General features: G+C 39.0%; 1 protein-coding gene across 1 annotated transcript; it reads left to right on the forward strand.

The window, feature by feature from the left end:
* Positions 1-21,138, forward strand: pde6d (phosphodiesterase 6D, cGMP-specific, rod, delta). The gene is made up of 5 exons (XM_073476758.1): positions 1-220; positions 12,032-12,120; positions 15,113-15,238; positions 17,299-17,404; positions 19,461-21,138. The coding sequence occupies exons 1-5, from the start codon at positions 171-173 to the stop codon at positions 19,540-19,542; spliced, it is 453 nt and encodes a 150-aa protein (XP_073332859.1). The 5' UTR covers positions 1-170; the 3' UTR covers positions 19,543-21,138.
* The last annotated feature ends 488 nt before the right edge of the window (positions 21,139-21,626 follow it).

The raw sequence follows: 21,626 nt of genomic DNA on the forward strand, positions 1-21,626 counted from the left end.
CCTCCAGTCCAACAATATAGAGTTAAGTACACGTAGTTTATGCTATTTTCAGGCATCCGTTAGCTGGCACTGTAGTTAGCTAAGTAGTTAAGCTAATATATCAACTGCAGCTTCGCTATTTCAACAGATCCTGGGTTTTCTCTAAGGAACGAAAGCAGACGATTCCTGAAATGTCTTCAGACGAAGACAGGGCCAAGGAAATTCTGAAAGGCTTCAAACTGTATCCTTTTTGCTGTTAAACGGTTTGGTAATGTGCGAAGGTGAGACACACAGTAATATGACAGTGGTTATTACGAGACAAAGTAATTTAACGTTAGCAAGATGGAAGTAGCATCTTGTAGTTGTTGCTGAGACTTGGTACAGTGTGGTTAGCAGGTGTGGCTAACGTTAACATGCCAGTTTCGCCTCTCATTCGATGACGTCAGCTGCAAGGCTTATGTTTATCCTTATTTGATGTGACAGAAGAAAATGTTCCTGTAGTCACGAACCTGGCGAGTTCTCTTCCCTATCACGGCTGTCCAGCTAAAATAAGTGGCCTTGGCCCTGTGGCTGTGGCAACGTTAGCTGAAACGTTCAATACCGTACAACGTTATCGCTCCAGATACATGCGATGGAGATGATGTTGAGATTAACGCAGGTTATCAGATACCAGTGGATTTATGTCAGTTACTAACTATTTGAAGTATAATGTTGCTGTTATTGTTGTTGTTTTTTAACGAGCGTTAAGTTTGTAACACTGCCTGTTTGCTGTAACGTTATGATGGCTAAGATATGTAACGCTACATGTTGGAAGTTGTCAGTCCCAGGTGCGTACCTGTCTGTAGGCAGTCATACTGTACCGGTCTATTCCGTGTGTTCCTAAGCGCCTAAAGTCACCGACTTTTTATATTGTCCCGACTATTTTGTGTTTGTATGCTGTGTCCGACTGTAGCTCAGTAATGCCTGGTCACCAGAAGGCCCTGGCACTGGCTCTTACTGTTAGTTTGTTTACCCCCCCCCCACTGCTCTTTATCAATTTAGTAGCAGTCACTTATTTTTACAACACCTTGTTGTTTGATCTAATATGAAGGTATGATAATCAAAATACTTAGAAAATAGATGGGATTACAAGTTTCTCTGCTTCATTTATGTGTAAGAAAGTACATAAAGAAATGGGAATTTGTAAATTTGGAAGGTTCAGTTTTAAATTGCTAACACATGACAGAATGTGCTCTCGTGGTGTGAGGGGCTCTCAGAACACTGGCTGACAGCTCACATTTATAGGTGGTGGGGAAAAAGTGATGGCCATCTCAGATGAGATAAAGCAAGGACGATTGTCACCTGAATGAGGCTGAGCCATTCTGACCTTTTCAGTTTGTTTAAATTAAATTCAACATATATTCTTGTTCACTAATGTTTTCAACATATGTGTTTTTGGAGAAAATTTCAACAGAAGAAATGTCTTGCTGTCACAGACATTCATTAACCATCTACTTTTCCCATCAAGCTGGCCGCTCACTTTCTTGGGACACTTGGTGTCATGTTGCCATCACTGTTTACAGATGTTTCTGTTGAAAAGCAGGTAATCAAGCTTGGTTGTCTTCTTTGTTTGCAGCCAATTGTGTCAGTTTTCTTGGCATTAAATCTAAATCTTTTCAATAAGTGATCTGGGTTCTACTTCCCAAAAGCATCTCAAGGGTAAGTTTGTTATAGTCCAATTGTAAGCTGATGGTCTTTGACTATCTTGGCCTTAAGTTGCCTTTGGGAACTTTGGGTGGGTCTTCTTGAGAGTGGTCATTAAGTAGACATCTTGCAGTTTAATGATGCAGAATGACTTGATGTTAGAACCAGTTGTGTTGTTGTAGCCAAGCATCACAAACGATACAACTGTACTTCCACCTCCAGTACTTGCCGTTAGTTGTGTCATTATTGTAGTGGGGCATATGGTTTACTGTTGAGCATGGAGACATCTTGACGATTGTAGGTCATGATTGATCTTGAGGGGGTCCACAATATCCTTTTTGGAAGAATCGTAGAGATTGCAGTAATTGAAGTTCTCTTACTATGTTTCCAAACTTAATGTCTCCTCATTAACTAGTAGATTCACGTGGATTGTTCAATTGAACTAACCAGTTGAGTAATGTAGCACACTAGATGGCTATACTGATTGGAGGAATTACAGGCTCTTCTTTGGGTGAAGTATTGTAAACCATAAAATGTCAGTTATAGCTAGTAGCATGGCTGATGAGGAACTTGTACCAAGGAGAACTATCATAAATACAATATTGTGTCTGCCTTATTATTGGTTTGGCCAGATCCACCTACCCCTGGGATTCTGCAATAGAATCAAATGGAATACAACTGAATGCCTCACTGACTGCTGGCTCACACTTACCAACTACTGCCACACTACTATACACTTACCTGCAATACATACACCGATTGGCTGCAACAGTAAAACCACTGACAGACAAATTCAATAACATTGGTCACTGATAGCAGTGCCCGCCCAGCAGTACAGTACTCTGCACACCACAAAAACTGCCCAACAATGACTTGAGGAATGTGACAAAGAGCCTGTCCATACTGTATATATCTGACCAATAGTGTATTGTGGTCTTTGTAGTAAGCCAGCTCATTTGGCTCAGCTCAGCATAAAGCCAAATTTAGCAATGTTTTGACCTATGACGGGTATGTGTTCACATATATGTCACTTAAAGTATTCAGTGCAATTATACTAAACCTTACAATTTCCAAAATACCATAATTCTCCATTGGTACTAAAACTTAAAAAAATGTAAAACATCAAACACTTATGTTTCATTTATATTGAACTATGTTTTGTATGCATGTTGGCAACTAGCGCAACATATAAAAGTCTCAACATGCTTGGGTCTTAATTTTCCCATAGTGAGACATTTCTGGAACTTTAAAACAAACAAAAAATGTCTCTCACATGTGAACCAGCTCCCATCATTCACTTAGAGGAGCTGGCTTGTTCACAGCAGAAACATCACTAGCTCTTTGCACTTGTTGCAAACTGCATTTCATTGTTTCAGTACTTGTGGTCTGTAACATTCAATTTAAATTGACCTAAATTGAATCTAATAATAGTATTTTTGAAACCCTGCCTATCTGTAAAATGGCCCGGGGATTCCAGGTTCCACACCTTGAACAGCTGTTCAGTCCGCAAGCATTATGTCATCCATGCATGGCCAAAACATATGAACAAACATATAGACCACGTATGCTGACAAACATTGTGTACACATCTGTATAAGTAGAGATGTGGTGCACCTGACAGTGTCTGCCTCCATTTTGAAGTGTATCTGGTTCATTAAGCCAATCCAATTTAGCTGAGAAGGAAAGGCTACTGTATATTGCAGTAGAGCACCAGCATCACAGACTAAAACAAATGTGTGCGTTGCTCACAAAAATTGCATCTGCAATGCACAGTCTTCACAAAACTCTGATCAAACTTTCAAACTAGGTATAGCAGCATGCTATACTTGCTGCAGTGGAGTTCTTCCTAGTCGGTCACAACATGAACATACAACTTAAATTTAGCTAAGATTAAACTTTTACTTTAGTTCTTTTACTTGAAATGAAACTTGTTCCCCTTTCTCATCTCAGTCTGTACAAATGATGAAGGTGTGAGTGTTTGTGAATGTTTCTTGGTTAGGTCAGGCATCTTGCTGTTGTGTGGTAATGCCTAAATCCATGACTTAGTGGAGCAGGGATTTACTACCTTCTGTCCATACTGTAAAGCCAATGGAGGCTAAACAGCACATCATCTTATTTTTCTTTTGTAGACTGTACATGTTTGTACTAAACATTGCTGCCATCTGTTACCCTGAATTCTTATGAAGAACATAAAAAAGAAATTCTGCGGAAGTGGAAGGGTTTCCATAAACTACAGCAAAGCTCACGCTTTCTATAGACCATAGCACAATGATTATTATGTAAGACATCACAATGCAGAGAATTAAATGTAAAATTTGTCAGCTTTACAAGTGGAATCCTTAAGGTATAAAAGCCATATGATATATTCAGAGTAATAAAAAGACAAAATACATAACCATATGGTTGTATGCAGCCACTGTAATAGTTTCACTGATTACAAACCCCTGTACATACCATGTGTAATCACTTGCATAGGGAGTCTAGTCTTTTAAATGCATGAAAATGCATTGCACTTTACTTACCAGCATTAATGAAACTAGGGCTGGGTGGTATATAGTTTTTTTTTAAAGATATATCGATATATTTTTTGGAACAAGATATAGTTTAATATAATACTTTATACACTTAATTTATAATTTAGTTTGATGTTGAGCTCCTTAACCCCTTTTCTCTTTCCTACTCACAAATTCTCCTGCAACAATGAGGGAGACACAGCACTGCTACTCTGTTTGACTCAGTATGTTCATTAGTCTACAAGGCAAAATGGTTCCATATGTTTTATGTGCTACGCAAAAATGTTCTGTTCCCTGAATGAAATTACCGCAGTCGCAGTGTCAGACAGAGTGGCTTGTTTTGTGTGAGGTGAATTATAGTGCATTCTGCTTGGCACTTGTAGTCTATTAGGTGACAGTGAGATAGCACAGTATGTGTGATGATATTAGGGTTGGGCCGATGAACGGCGTTTAGCCATCGCCGATGGCTGGCAACCATCGACTACTAAGCCCTGACCATCGTAACATTCTGTTTTTAAAAGTGGTGTGTCCCCTCAGAGAGAGATGTTGTTTGACATGTGATAGAGGAAATGTAAATAAGTTTGTTGCTGCTCAGAGAACTAACGTTATGTCTCTGTGTCTCGTTTATCATTTTTTTATTAAAACCGCTCAGTTAGGTGAACCCAAGACTACGTTGGTGGTGTTGGAGGTTTCTTTCATTTCATTTCATTTTAACTTGACAACGGTTAGTTTTTTTTAGAGTTGGAGTTTCTCAGGAGTTTCCAGAGGCAGCGTGTTGCACCAGACACCCCTAAGTTTTATAGAGAACTAGAAATGTAGCTATAGGTCAAGGGCAAAATATAAATTACTGATTGTACTACTATTGTCATCCATGTTAAAATAACCTGTGTAAGGGTTAGGTTTGCTTACTTTCTAACACATGGCTGTATTGAATATTAGGAATGCTGTTTGACCCTCTGAAAGGATTTGATGTTAATGCAGAGATTTGTTAATAAACCAATTAAAGAAAAATAATGAATGGCATTTATGTATTCATTTATCAAGTGAAAACAGCAAACATTACATATGGTTGCAAAATTAATATTATTCTCGAGTAGACAACATGGTGGCGGTGTATTGTTTCAAGGCTGGGGTTGGGAATCTGTCTGTTCTTTGAGCCATTAATGCATCTTTAAAAATAAGTACAGGCTAAACAGTGTGAGCAGTTTTCACTGGGGGCTCATTAACTTGTATGTGTGTTCTGACAGATTCATGCAAGCACCCTGGTGGTTTACACATACACAACCTGCAGCCAACCTCTAGGAGGTCATAGTACGGTGTTGTCGGAGCTTAAATAAATTGCTGTACATTTTTTGTTGTTCAGAATATGAGGAAGTAATTTAGAAATGGCCCACATTATCAGTTGTGTCAGTATGAATGATGGTTTTTCTTTCCCAAAGCTAAACAAGTTGCCCCATTTTTTTTGTTGGTGCCTCTGTCATTATGAATGTCCTGCTACAATGATGCATGTGTTTTTCTCCTTTGTTAGTGACATGTTACGAGATTTAAGTTGTGTGTAACATGTTGAAAGAGCATCAATGAGACACTGCAGTGTGGCCTGGATTATTCTGGAAGGTGTGGAGGATGATCAGGTAGATGTAGGAGATTGGATTTAGTTAGACTTGAGAGGATTAGAGAAACCATTCAACACAGAACACTAACTAGAGAGCCAGAGGAAGATTTAGGGGATGGTGGAGGTGGTGGAGCTCTGCTGTCAGTGGAATCTGACCTGTAAGAGTGTCTACAAGCCAGTACAGCACTAATAGACATGGATTGAAGCTTAGTGATGCCAGAAGAGTGTTTGATATAATTTTAATTCCCCTAAATCTAATTGTTCATTATAAACTCAATCTAGTTTTCTAGAAAATCTTTTAGAGCATTTCCTGTTCTCTTTGAACCTCACCTATGAAAGTATTTTCAGGTTTGCTGCTCATAAATCTCTGCTATACTGTAAGTAGGATCCAATGTCTGATGACATAAATGTGAACACTATTGAGACAGTTATTTAAAATTGCTGTTACAGCTGAATAATGAAACTGCAAGATATGAGTACTAAACGGTTGTAGGGGTCGCGTAACACAAGCTATCAAACTTTCACTCATTGTTTACATATGTACTCTACTATTATTGTACCATTGTCTGACGAGGATAGGAGGGGAGGCATCAGCCCATGTCCCCACTTCCAGAGTCTCAAAAGACAACTTGAAGAACGAGCAAGTGTTGAGCACTCACGAGCCCTGGTTCCAGTGCTCCACTCAGTTTCTCACTGTGTTTCAGTCTGCTGCCTCTTTTTGTGGTGCAGCCGTCTCAGTGTCCCCTACTGATTTGGAAGTCCATCACTATTGTACTGGTAGAAGCTTCTAAGCATTTGGGTCAGCACTGCTTGAATCTCTCACTAAGTGAGTGTATCACTGCACTGACTGAGAGCTCAACTGAACCGACTGCAGAACGGATTGATACAGGAAGTGATTAAGTTAATTTCGCTCACCCAAAAGGTTTATTCTTTTGAATGAAATTGTCAGAAACGACAAAACCCTGCAGAAGTTTCTGATGATGCAAACTGTGATAGAACCAATCACAGTGTCTGTTTGCCATGTCTTCTGGATAGAGAACTCCTGCATCACGCATTAGCTTACATACAGTTTTTTTTCCTTCATTAATAACAACACTTGACTAAAATTAGACTGGATCCTCCTTTACCTGTTGGGTTACAGACTTAAGAAAATGACAGCTTGAATTTACCCCAAACAAGCAGCTGTTGTGTAGATATGAAAGACACTAGCACAGCAACAAGGTACATGAAGTAAGCACAGCAGAAACGTAGAGTTATGGTGGAAAGTGCAGATTTCACATACCTATCTCCTCAATGCATATCAACTGCCACTTGTCTACCTGGCATCACAGTAATTCAGTCTCTATCACTGCGAGGTGTTCATGTAGCACAATAACCTGATCCTCTCTGTATTTCAGGATGTTGCACTGTCTCGTCGATATCAAGTGTAGTTATTGGACTGCTTTATAGTCTTGTGTCAGTAATTAGCCTGGTCAGAAAATATCCTTGTTAAATGTTAAGCTAACTGGCTAGACTAGATAGTTTTCCCTGTATTATTGTGAATACACAGTTAACATAGTTTTAGTGTGATATTATAACAATAGTGATTACTGCAACAGTCACACAGAGAGTACGCTGATCTAATTTTACAGTCCTCAAGTGCTTTTAGTCAATAATGCCGGCTGTTGGGGCTGCAACATTAATAGATTTATAATCAAAATTGCATTTTGGCCAAGTAAAATTAAAATGTGTGACAAACAGCATTATAATGAAGTACTGCAGTGCTGCAGAGACGCCCTGGACTACAAATCTTGTCTACAAAACGTGACGTGAAAATGAGACCTTTCCTGTCTCTCTTGGTTGCTTCTACAAGCACATGGATGATTTGTTGAAATTGTTTAAAGCTGCTGGATCATGGATTTCTCTGTGAAGGACTTGGGTTGGATTTTCTGGGACAAGCCAAAGAACAGGAAAAAATCAAATATTAAACACAGAAATGGTGTTTAATTTTCCTTCCTTGAATCTTCTCTTTACAATCCTAATATACATAATTTATTCTTTAGTCAGAATATCTGATGTTCACCGTTGCTGTTTCACCCTGTTTCCACCCTGCCCCCACTTGACCAACCAACACTTGTCTGTGTACCATGTGCACCTCCCAAATGACATTGTAGAATTAGAAATGTCATAGTTATGGTTTCAGGGATCCTACAACAATCTCATTTTCTTCTGTTATCTTCCGTCTACAATTGTCTTTTTTGAACTGTGTATCAAAGTAGTGAGTAAATATACCTTTAAATTGTATGCAGTTGACTGAGTTCATTCAGGCAGGCTTTTCTCTTGTTTCTCTTTTTAATTCCTTAAAGGACACACATTGAACATGCAAAATTTAAAAGAGAACATTATAGTCTAATACAGCCAGTTAAAGTTACTTAATGTCACAAAACCCTCATCTCAGGCAAAACATGAACATTACTGAAATTAAACATGACATTTTTTCACCTCTGAAATTGTTCTGCTGTTGTGCTCACTGACATGACGGAGAGTGTAAGACAGACCTGCATCCCCCTGAATCTGCTAATTTATAACTACTCTATACTAGGACTAAAGGATTGTCATACAGGCCTAGCCTAATTCTTGATATAAAAATTGCAATTACAATTTAGATTTATTAGAACTGCTATTGGATCATATACATATTTTGTGTATTCTTTTACTGCATATAGACATGAAGCATTTTAACAATTTATTTAATACAGATATTTTCAAAACACACTATGGTTTTGATGGTCTGAACTTGACCTCAAAATTATGCAGCTGTAGCAGCTGAGCACTGAGTGGTCAGTGCTGGTCAATCTCCTCAGTCATCTGGTCCATTCCCGGGTTACAACAAAAATCGCAACGTAAATCTGTAGTCATGTTTCCTGAAATATTTTGTTACAGAGGAAGCTTGGTCTGGGGGTGCACTTTCAGCAGCACGGACCTTCCTGAATGAATGCAGAAATATTATACGGATACTTCAGGCAGCAATGTGCAACTGAATGCTGCTACTTGCCTCTCTGTCTCAAAAGGATTGGTGACACTACTGTATAGAGCAGGGGTCACCAACCTTTTTGAGACTGAGAGCTACCTGAAGGAAAGAGTAATATGAAGGGCTACTTGTTTGCTCAGTTTATCTTGTATTAAAATATGAATCAGTGTTTCCTCCAGAATGGCTGTATACCAGGTGGGAATGGCACTCAAAAATCAGCTATCTTTCTACAGAATAGCTTTAAGACTTGGCCTAAATTGCATAATGTTGCCTGAATTGTCGAACTTACTGCACACACACTGGCTTACCTTACCTTTCTGTTTCTCTCTCCTTTCTGTTTTTCTCTCTCTCAGCAATGTTTTCTGCTTTCTCAGTCAGCAGAAGGTTTTCTAAAGTCGAACACGTGTGGAGGAAGCTTGTTGTTAATTATGTAGATAATCAAAATCATTGTGCGTGGAATGACATCTCAGCAACCAGGTGCACTGACAAGTTCGTATACTAGTTAATCGATCGTGGATGGCATTTTCTCGGACAGGTAGAAGAAGAAAAAATCCTAAAATGGGTTGCCAAATATACTTTTTATACATGTATTAGGAGGAGTCTAGGAGTCTAGGTTCACTGAATGCTGCCAGGTGCTCGCGAGCATCGTGTTGGCTACCCATGCTATAGAGAGTACAGGCTACAACATAGTATAGAATTAAGCATTTATGCTTTCAAGAACATAAGACATATGGGTACATACATTGGTCTGCTACTTTAGGACCATGGACAGCGCCATGGATTTATCCATACTCAGCACAGTTGGGCTGCTTATATTCAGAGTCATGGTCAACTCAACACAAACGTCAGTCATATTTAGGATCCATGCTAACAAGGGAGATGTCTTCCTCATTCCAACTCAAATTGCCAACTGCCTACATACAAGACATGTATTGAGGTTAATACTAGATAACCTGCATAACATTCTCTTGAAGATGCTGATCATCATTACAGTGGCGTCTGTTTTCAACATATCATATATCTTCAGAGGAGTATTTTTTGTTTTGTTTTTCCTCTATAACATCCTGAACTGCTGGATTTTCTCAATAGTATGAGCTGAGGGAGAGTCCCTGAATGCAACAGGACCCACCTGAGAGCTCAGCTGTGTGTTTGGAGGCAGTTGATGGTGGTTGTGAGGTTGGATGAAGGGCTTCACAGATGGTGTGGCATTGAGTGTGTGTGTGACACTAAGTAGTGTCTGAGTGTGACAGGACGTTAAGTGGAGAATCTTCTAGAACAAAGGCCTGTGAGGTCCAAAGATAAAATTAACCTCTGTGTGCACTGCTGTCTGCCACAGTCGCTCTTGGTTCAGCTGCTAGCAGTCAAACATTTTCTGAATGCTACTCATGCTGTTATGAATTTATGTGGTTGCTGGGGGTTCAGCCAACAAACAGTTCCTCTGTAGAATTGGATTTAATGACATCTAGCGATGAGGTTGCAGACGCAATCAGCTGAACACCCCTCATCTCATCCTACCCTATTGTGTCGACTAAAATGAAGAAAAACACAAAAGGCTCTCTCTAGAGCCAGTGTTTGGTTGGTCTGTTCTGGGCTACTGTAACACATGGCTACACTACACTAAAATTATGATTCTAAATATTGCTGTATATCCAATTTCTGCCCCTAAATCCTTGCACAGTATGGTAAAAAATTCTATTATACATTATATAGATATTGTGATTGTTTGAATGATAATTTTCGCATCACAATTTTCCTTTTCACTGAAAAAAACTATTCAAGCCTGAATGCTGTGACGTTTGCTGGGATGTTTACCAAACAAACAATAAAACCAGCAAAATAATTAATAAGGCCCGCCCGAGGCTTCACTTTCTGCACCAGCTTAAAAATTGGTGTGACTGGGGAGGTGATGCTGCACTTAAACAGAGCGACAGTGAAGAGTGTTCTCGCCCTCTCAGTCACAGTGTGATGTGGCAACGCAACTGCCCTTGAAAGAGGACAGTTAGAGTCGTACGCACAGCATCTAAGATCATTGGCTGCGATCTTCCATCTGTTTCCTCCATTTATGCCATATATCTTAAACGCTAGACAGAGACTCATCCTGAGTGCAATCTGCAATAATATCTTTTATTGTCCCATCCCTAGAAGCTGTAGCATAGAGTGGAAGCACTGACAGGCTCTGTGATTGACAGTTGAATGGTTTTTATAGTGAGTATGGAGGTCAGGAACAGCTGACCAACTGACAGACTGAGTGGACAGCTAGCGACCAGCGTCATTTACACAAAGGCTTCTTTAGTTTCCTGCTTCTTACTTACAAACTGTTGTCTTTAGGTTACTTTTAAATTAGGAATATTTATTTTCCCAATCCTCAGCTGAATTACTAATATGGGTTTCTAAAACTACAATTTCAGGCAAATGTTGTGCTTCTAGGTATCCAAGTCAAATACTAGTGTCTGGTTAGTCTTGTTTGTTTAGAACAGACCTTTGGGGTTTCTTTGTGACATTCTGCTTTATTCAAATGGCAACCGTGAAATAATGCTTGTAGTTTTTTAACTGGTCAGTTAATAAGGATGTGTTTCATCCACCTGTACCCCATGTGGAGCAGAGCAAGGCTCTGTAAGGTAGCCAGTTATAAAGGAAGCAGAAGGAGATTTGTCTTCAGAGAATTTTTATTTTGTTGTTAGGGCTGATACTGGTGCAGGATCAGTAAAGAGAAAAAGACAACAATTGGCCTAAAAACAAATAAAAAGCTAAAAGGGACAGTGATAGAGTAGCGACTAGAACATGAGTCAACCTTAGTAAGTGGTTCAACAGATGGAGAGAGCTGCAGGATTTAAAAAGATTCTAAACCAATTCTGAATTGACGCTCTTCCTCCTAATGTGTGTGTGGTCTGACCCATGATTACTTGTTCACCTGAACAATTAATGATGCTGTATGGTTTCATTGTATTTCTTGACCATTCAAATGAATGAAATTAATGAAAAAAATGTAGGAATAATACAATTATAAGGATAAAATGGAAATAAAAACATCACTGAAAGAACAAATCAACCAAAACTCAATTTACCTTCAGTAGTTCACTTGACATGATAAATGGTCAGTTTTGTTTTCCATGCAACCCCAAAACAGTTCAGTTCTAACCCAGTTCACAACCACAAAAGGTGGCAATTGACTTGGTAATTCTAGTTTCGTAAATGTCTTAGTTTTGTTGTTGTCACCTAACCTGTTCCTGTCAGAAACTGGATGAATCTTCGAGATGCAGAGACGGGCAAAGTGCTGTGGCAGGGGACTGACGACCTCTCTGTACCAGGAGTAGAACATGAAGGTACATTCACACACCAAACTAACACATGGATTGTGACCTAAAATGTATATCATGGTAATTCTTAGTTTTTTTGCTGTGATTGTTTTATACTAGGATATTACAAAAATAAAAATGACAATCAAAAATGATTCTACCTCTTCACTCAGTGTAAGGGAACATATCTTAAGAAGGAATTAAGATAAAAACAAACAAACAAACGTATTCATTCGCTTCAAATAATAAAAAAAATAAAAATGAGGTGTAGGCCTACGTGTGTTTTGGGAGGCTGATAATGTAGGTTTATTAGTATATGTAATGTGATGAATCTCAGAGTTAGACTAGGGGAGGATTAGGCATCTAAACACCATTTATTGTAGAAAAGTTATGTAACTAAATACAATAGTGACTGTACTTCAGTACCTCAATTTCTCTCTACTGTCCCTTATTACTAAATACTCCAAAATTGCTCCAGTGTGCTGCGATAAACAGAAAATGGCAAAACTTACAGGTTCCAAGTTTGAACTCCGTACTGCATTGAAGTTGGTTTTAGGTTGGATGACACCACTGGATGCAGAGCAAATGTCTGTCGAAGATCCGACCTAAAACTAACATCACTTTTTTGAACCCTGTAATAATCCATCCTTTAGCTTGAGTATTAAAGAGCATCCTGCTGTTTGGCCCTTGTAAAGGGAGTAAAATGGTTTGGGTATACAGTTGCAATCAAAATGATTCAACTCCAACTGCAAATTAGGTTTATTGTCAAAATGTACAAACTAGCAGCTGTTTGCAATAAACAAATCAAACAAGAACAATTTAAATAGCTCAACACAACTAATATTACAAGTGGTTTCTCTAAATTCAACACAGAATGCCACTTTTAATGACTACTGCAGTCTCAAAATTATTCAACCCCTTCATGACAAGCGTTTTCAGTACTTAGTCGAACACCCTTTTGCTGTTGTGACCTGCTGCAAACGTGATGCATAGCCCTGACTTAGCCATATTTCTTACATGCAATGAAACGTCACCGTCAACAGTCCAGGTATTTGAGGTGTTCCATCTCAAGCACACCTGATGCAACTAATGAAACCCTTGATTGGTTGCATCAGGCGTGCTTGAGACCACACCTGATTTGCAAATGTGTGCTCTTATGAGGAATTCTATTCAGGGGGTTGAATATTTTTGAGACTGCAGTAGTCATTGAAAGTAGGATTTAATGATGAATTTGGATAAAATCCTTGTAATATTAGTTTTATTTAACTATTTAGACTGTTCTTGTGTAATTTGTTTATTGCAAACAGTTGAGAATTTTTTAATTTTGCCAATAAACCTAAAATGCAATGGGGGTTGAATAATTTTGATTCCAACTGTACATAACAGTTTTCCAGTTATGTTGGGACATTTCTATCAAAAATAAACCCAATCAGTCTCTACTTCCTCGGTTGGAGGGAGTAGATGAAGACATCTATGCTGGTTCTCTTGGACAGATGACAGAGAAATTGAGGTGCTTTATCTTCCACATGTTTGTGTTACAGAGGTTGGCGTTGGCGAGGAAAACAGTAGTTACTGGATCAAACTAGTTCTTTGAGTACGTGTTAAGCGCTTTAACTGCATGTTATCGCAGCCATATTATTTTTATCATGCTAAAACGCTTATGATAGCAATGACAGTTTTTCAAAATCCATGTTGTAGCAGAACAGGAAACCGAGATGCCTTCGACCCCTAATGTATTGTAGCAGAACAAATTAAAAGATTATTTTATACTATTTTGGCCATTATTTCCAACAGCTCACGTAACCTTTGCTCATCATCCACATTGCTGAGCTCTGTGGATGTGGGGTCTCTGCAAGACACAGCCTTACAATCAAGACGAGGGGGCAACTTTAAAAACCATCAGACAGGTTTTATATAAGACCAGTTAACATGAATTATTTAGAAGTCATGACAAAGATGAATGTTGTCACCAAATCATTATGAAGGTGTTCATACCCAAACTGTTCTGTTTGAACTTCAACCAGATTTGTAGATCTACTTTCTGGATCGTCGCAACAATATGCCAGACAAGGCTGAGGATATGTAGAGGTCATTTTGGTTACATGCACATATTTTTAACCTCTCGTGGTTAAAAACTCAGTGGGTTTGATAGGTTAAACAGGATGTTTTGTTGGCCTGTCGAGGTTAGTATAAAGCTGCCGAATGATTCACGGCATGCCTCAGCAAGAAGCTGTTACCATAGCTAAAATATCACCCCAATAACTGCTTTGAATAATGACGATGACAATGAACTCTTAATGTACACAAAAAGTTTATATGGTATATAATATATTTTCTGTTGTTAGTAAAATTGTGCAAATTATTTTACATATTGTTAACAGATAAAACTTTGAGAAATCCCTAATGAAGTTATGCAAGCAAGCTTTGATATTAGCATTGTATTCTCCATTTGGCTATAACAGGCCCTCTGAGAAAAAATGGGCGTAGTCTGTAATGTTTAAAAATACAATTCTGTGAGTTGTTGGCATGTACTTGTACTGGCATGTAACTTTTTATACATTTATTTATTTATTTAAAATAAAGTGATTTAATCCCAGTTCAGACCAAAGATTTATGACACGTCAGTCAGTCAGTCAGTCAGTCAGTCAGTCAGTCAGTCAGTCAGTCAGTCAGTCAGTCAGTCAGTCAGTCAGTCAGTCGCGCCAATTCACAACTAAAGTCATCTCATGACTTTAAGTAGGGCTAGCATTGATACTGTCCACTCACAGGCTTCTTTGAGAAGGTGACAAGTCAACCAGTGCCACACACTTTCTCAGTTCAGTGGAAGCCTACAAAGCTTAAAAGGGGAAAATGTCACCTAAAAACAAAGTGGTTTGCTTTTGGAAAGACTGCCCACTGTCAGTCACATCTTGCACTAAAAGAGTTGCAAGTCTTAAATCCATAGCACTGCCTAGATTTTCAAAACTAACTTGGTCTTGTTGTCAGCACAATTGATTACAGTTTGTCACTGTCTCTCCAGCTCGTGTCCCGAAGAAGATCCTAAAATGTAAAGCAGTGTCCAGAGAACTGAACTTCTCCTCCTCAGAAAAACTGGAGAAGTTCAGACTGGAGCAGAAAGTTTTCTTCAAAGGACAGTGTCTAGAAGGTAATCAGCCAAAACACTCAACTGAAATTCAGTCAGTTAAAGATATTTTCGAGTTGTGAATGTTGTGGCACTATGGATCAGTATTATGTTTGTTTGCATGAAAGTGGATGATACCAAGCACATTCCTGCCAATGGTTTCACACTATTCAACTGATTACATGGTGGCAGAACATGCCAAAACATGTAGCAATGTCCCAACAGAGGGAGGGAAGTAGACGGCTTTTAGCAAGTTAACATGGATGTAAACACTGTTTCAAAATTCAAAAGTCAGCTTTGTAAATGTTTTATGAGGGAAGAAATGCCAGTTCCCCTCTTCATATACTGAATGGAACTGATATCACTGAATGACCTGTCTTACATTTTTATTTGGCAAGGCAGTTATTGTAAATCTTGTGTTCACTCTTAGTTCTTGAAGTGAGATACTATATGGGGAGTAAAGAAATACATGTCCTTTTTAAACTATGTGGATAGAAAATACGTATGAGTATGTAAATTATTTTCACAAATATTAAACCCATTTCCATTAAACTTAAACTGGAATGAATTCACTTCAGCTGAGTTGAAGCAGCAAAATAATTATTTTGCACGCTAAAATGGCATTCAGTAGAGTCCATACTTCTGCCAAGGCCCACCAGTAACCTTAAAGTCAATCAAGGCTTGTGACCATTGGTATCTTTCCGAAACCCCATGATCTCAGCTGAACATTGGTGGTATAGTTGCAGGTTTCCTCCCTACTTGTTACGGCTGGGAAAAAAAAAAAAAGAGTACCCTCTTTAAAACACTTAAGTTTGAGCAGGGTTTTTATTAGGATCCGCATCAAATTGTACTCTACCCAAGATCCATACATTATTGCTTGTGAAACTAACAAAAATGTCTCCTTATCTCACAATGTTAAAGAAAGTGAGGAAAAAAATCCTGGATGCATCCCTTTGTCCCTCTCTGAGTCTCATGGAAATAAAAATATAAAACCTTTTACTAGTTTTTGTGTAATCGTGCTGACAAACCAGCCAACAAATGGAAACAGGCACCAGTTGATTATTGATTTTCAGTTTCTGCTATTTAACAGACTTGGTATGTGTGTATGTGTGTGTATATATATATATATATATATATATATATATATATATATATATATATATATATATATATATATATATATATATATATATATATATATATATATATTATATATACTAATCATTTTTAATTTCTTAGGTGCATATAAAAGTACATAACAAATTTTCAATTGTCAAGGACACTCTAGGTAATGATTTTATCCAAAAGCCAAAGATGGTTCCATTTGAGGCCATCAATGGCAATTCTACACATAAAGATACAACGTCATGAACATATTCAGATTGTTGCTTATTGCAAATTATGTAAAAACTGAATGATGGAGAACCAGTGTCAGGCCTTAATAAACCTCTGTTCATCTGAAATCATGTTGATATAACATCTTCTAGATGAGTGGCTAATAACTTGGCCCACACCACATTAAGCAGACTAAGAGCAGGGCGTTGTGTTTTTTATGTTTTTGCCTCTAAATTCAGTAGCATGAAACACAAGAGATTTTATGTATGAAAACTTTGATGTTATGGTAAATGCTTTGTTCTGTAAAATGTTTGGTAGGACACAGCAGTTGCTTTATAACACATCCTGTTCTTCAACCTCTGGCCCCACCTTACTGTTATTTTTTTTAAAGCACTCCTGTTCCCCAAGTTTTTATTGGAGGGTTAGAAATGAACGGGAGCATCATCTCCAAGCTCAAACAGACACCTCAGTCGGCAGTGTTGTCCCTGTTACTGTGTTTGGAGTGTTGTCCCTGGGGCTCTCTGTAACCTCACCTCTGTACAGTAGGGCCCAGGGACAACACAAAATCCACAGCGACACAACATGTTTATGTTACTGCTTTCCACCAGGGAGGGAAATATCTTTGAAAGACTATCTGAACCATTAGGGTTTACTGACATGCTTTATAAAACTAGGAATGCTAGTAATGATATTGTATGTTGTTGAGGCAACACTGAGCTCTTTGTCTGTCTGTGTGTCTCTCTGTCCAGAATGGTTCTTTGAGTTTGGTTTCGTTATCCCCAACTCCACTAACACGTGGCAGTCTCTGATAGAAGCAGCTCCAGAGTCCCAGATGATGCCAGCCAATGTTTTAACGTGAGTCTCCACTCAGAGGTTAATATAGATATAACCAACATGCTGTGATAGAAATAACCTGTAACTAACATGTACATATACACTTGTTTTTCTAACATTCCAAAAGTCTGGGACTTCTATTTTGATTTGTTTTGATTGTAACAAGATTTTTCATTACAAATGATATCAGCTTAACATTTTTTTAACAGAGTTGAACGTTGAATCTTTGGAAAATATCAATGAATTTCAGAATATGTTAGTATTTGGTTTGTCCCTCTTTTGCTTTAATGACAGCATGCACTTGAGCTGCATGGACTCCACAAGTGTAAAACCTGCTGACTCGTGTTCACCCAACATGATTTGACAGTGTTCTACAAAGCTTCTTGTGGTGTCACAGTGTTCGGCTTTCCCTGTCTTCAAATGCCCCCATAGATGTTGAATGGAGTTGGGGTCAGGTGACTGTGGAGGACAGTCCATGACAGTCATAATTAACCTGTTTTAAGTTTAGCTTAATGAATCAGTCTTATGATTAGTAATTTATGATAATGTGATAATTTTTTGAGGAAATACTGGAAACATTTTAGCAAGATTAATTCCATTTTATTGCAGCTGGCTCTTTTATACTTTTGTCCATCATTTATGTCAGTAATAATGGGGATAGGGTTGCTGAGATCACATGGGAACTAGGGGTGTCACAATCTCGATTGTAAGTCGGATATTGATCGAAATGAGGTCACGATCTCGACTTGTATATCAAAGGTGGAATCGAGGATTTCACCACGCCCCCTCTATCACGTCCAGCAGGCATGCCAAGAGGGGAAAACACACACACATACAGCATGTTGTAGTGCGGCAAGTTAACGTTCCTCCTCTAACCTGAAGCTGCAGCCAATGAAAAGACACGATGGCAACTGCTGATATAAGAGACAACTGAACTCGAACCCCCTCCTGCTTCTCTGAATTCACCAGTGTGGAAATATTTATAGAATAGTTCTCGGTGAGTTATGTCAACAATGTTTGCTTTGTCGACAAGAAAACCGCAGTTTGTAAGCTATGCGCGTGTAGCATGTGTCCACAGACAACATGAAAAATATGGCAGGACATCTCCTCAAGCACCATAAAGAAGTAGACTTAACTGAGCCAAACATCAAGCAAGTGCAACAACACAAGACATATAATTTAGCAAGGCAGCTAATATAATCACTGTTCAACAAATTCTAGCTTGGCATCTGTCGTTAGTGTCTGCACACTTTATTGAGGAGAGATGTTGCAGACGACTAAAAGCCAGTCTTAGTGACCGAGCAAGAGACCACAGAAAATCTGTGTCTTCTTCTCCTCTCTGCAAACGTCCTCTTCGTCCTCCTTGCCTCTTCATGATGTCCGTAGAGACTGCTGAGCCCAGTTCTGTTTCTCACTTGCCCAGCTGTGGTTCTGGTGCTGATTCTGGCCCCGGACCTGAACACTTCCTCTTTCCAGCGGTCTAAAACTGCTGTGGTAGTGGTGTTAACGCCAACACTCCCCAGCAGTGCACCCAGCAGATTCAGCTAGCAGAGCTAATTTGTAGCTACACTAAGCAGCAGTCGCAGGTAACCTTCAGGAAACTCCGTAAATCACAGAGTTGAGGCAGAGCAGCTGGAGGGCATCAGAGGTAAAACCAGACAACATTTTCTCCATAAAATATGATCCAGTTTCACAGACACCATTCACTCTATCACAACAAGTCAACAGTCACTGTAGCATCGAGTGATTTTGAAGCTGTTATTTTAAGCTAGATTTACATAATGTTACATAATGTTGCTTTAAGTGATCTCAGGTCTCTTAGGATCTCTTAATTTACTCAGTGAGTACAGTGTTATAGTCAGTGATAGGAATGAAAACTACAGAATTATGAGCCTAGTTGGAATCAACTGAAATTATCCTTGAACTCTGTGTCCATTCTTGCAATCACAACAGTAGAAATGAATGGATTCATGGTTATGTAACATAGTGAATGTGTTTTTTGTGGCAGGGATAAAAATGGACTTGAAAGAGCAATTTGATGCCTCTGTTAAAGTTGACCTGTATCTTTGTATTCCAGTGGTAATGTGATCATAGAGACCAAGTTCTACGATGATGACCTCCATGTCAGTACCTCCAGGGTGCGACTTTTCTACGTCTGACCTCTGATCTCTTACTCTACCTTCCAATATGCTGACGTCCTGCCACGGTCTACAGATTACCAAGGTTAGCTACGTTTTGGAGCAGAAAACCACTCATTGCTGACTTGTGATTGGCAGATTTGGGTGAAACCCAGCTGTGGTCCCACAATCAGTGAAGTGAGGTTTGTGTTTGGTTCTTGTTTTGTGTCGACCTGAAAACTTCTTCTGGACCTTGGGAGGAGAGGGAAAAGGAGGAGAGAGCACCCAGTTGTTTCCTCTGTTACAAGATAATCTCTCTCTGCATTTTACCCTCCAGACTGTTCCTCTGTAAATACATTACCACTCACCTGATCTCAAGTCAGCCAGGGAGCTACTCTGAAATGACATGATTAATTGTTTTTAAAAATTCTGCCCTCTCTCAGTCCAAGGTTGCATTTACTCAGGAAAAGAATCTTCTCCTCTCCGTGTGAACATGGTAACACTGATTTCTATGTGTTGTCTGTTTGAGCGTGAGCTACACGTCAGTGTCAAGGGAAGATGCAGTTCAGTGTTTCTCCTGAGCTATCTTCAAAAGGTCTTTATAAAACACTACATTTAATGTCTCGAGCTGTGTCCCATCCCAGAGGCTACCTCCTGTGAAATCCATATCTCCTGACAGTTTATCATCATGGGTACATAAGGCTGTCCCATTCCAATGACCCAGTGGTATGCAGCCTCCTTTTGTATAAATTTCTGGTCAAAATGCACTGGTCATTTTTTGTCTACTTATGAACTAAGAAAATTGTTCTGTCTGCTATCACAGAAGTGCAAGTTATGTGGATATTTTTGGACATAATTACGTTGTCAGTCACAAATGAACTTGAATGAAAAATTTCCTAATTAATGAGTTGACGAGGACTGCCTGAGTGCAGGCACTGTTAATGATGGTCTCTGTGAGGCCAAGTATGGAAACTGCTGATGTAGCTTTGGTTCTCTGAAGGACACCCTTGCAGGCAGCCTCTGAAGTGGGACACAGAAAACAGGAGAGGTTTAGATGGTAGAAGCTGACTGTGTGAACTAGTGTAGAACATTGGTTTCAGTGTAGTGTGATGGAGGACCAAGCATCTGTTTTTATTTCTGTCCAACACAAGGGCCACTGGTTTAACTGGATGCCTCTGAATATCGTCTGTATTGTTTGGAACAAAATTCTGCACACTTTTGTCATGATGACACGTTTGAAAAGCACTGTGCTTGAGGGGACGTATGGCAGCAAACTGGACAGGGTTTTGTCAGTGTGCTTTACTTGACTTTCAGAGGTACTGTATACTTATAAAAAAATATTCATCTGTCAACTAAAACATCAACAGGTGTAGACCAAGAAATGCATCTTTTGTTGTCAGTCGTTCACCCATTTACAATTGTATCCCAACTAGACCCAGATGTTAACAGCTGCTTAAGGTCTTTTAACGCAGCTCTGCTCTGTACGTTTTTGCTAGATTTTTTATTTTGACTTCCCTTCCAATTCACTGCACTTACGTCATTGTTTGTTTTTTCTTAGCTTTTAACTGAGCTGTGTAAAATAGCCTGGTGTTTAAATATAAGAAGAGTTGTGGATTAAAGTCATCCAGTGTTGTAATAACATAATGTGTGCGTGTGTGTGTGTGTGGTCTTTATTGTGTAGCTTAAATGGACAGTTCACCCCAAAAATCCCAATGGCACATATGGATGTACATATGATTACAGTCAGTGGTGGAATGTAACTAATGGGGATTTTCCATTGGCTTGAGTCGGTTTGGCTCAGCACACCAGTCCAGTGCAGCAGGGATTTGCATTTCTATTACAACAGTGCTACCAGCTTAAAGGTGTGTCTTTTAACTGATGACACACTTGTCTTACTAGTGGTCAAACTAGCAGATGTAAATACTCTCTCTCTCTCTCTGCAGTACCATAAAATATTTGCTCCAATGATTTGGTAAGAAACACCAACCTTTTCCAATAAATTCCTCACAGGAAAAGTCCACCGTTATGTAGTTGCAGAAAAGTTTATTATGAAGCAGCAAAATCAGTAGTAATGACACCTGAAACAGCTGAAAGTGAACACAAAAGTTTACATCCACTTGTAAAGA

This window comes from Pagrus major, chromosome 11 (genome assembly GCF_040436345.1).
Source record: "Pagrus major chromosome 11, Pma_NU_1.0".
NCBI classification, from domain to species: Eukaryota; Metazoa; Chordata; class Actinopteri; order Spariformes; family Sparidae; genus Pagrus; species Pagrus major.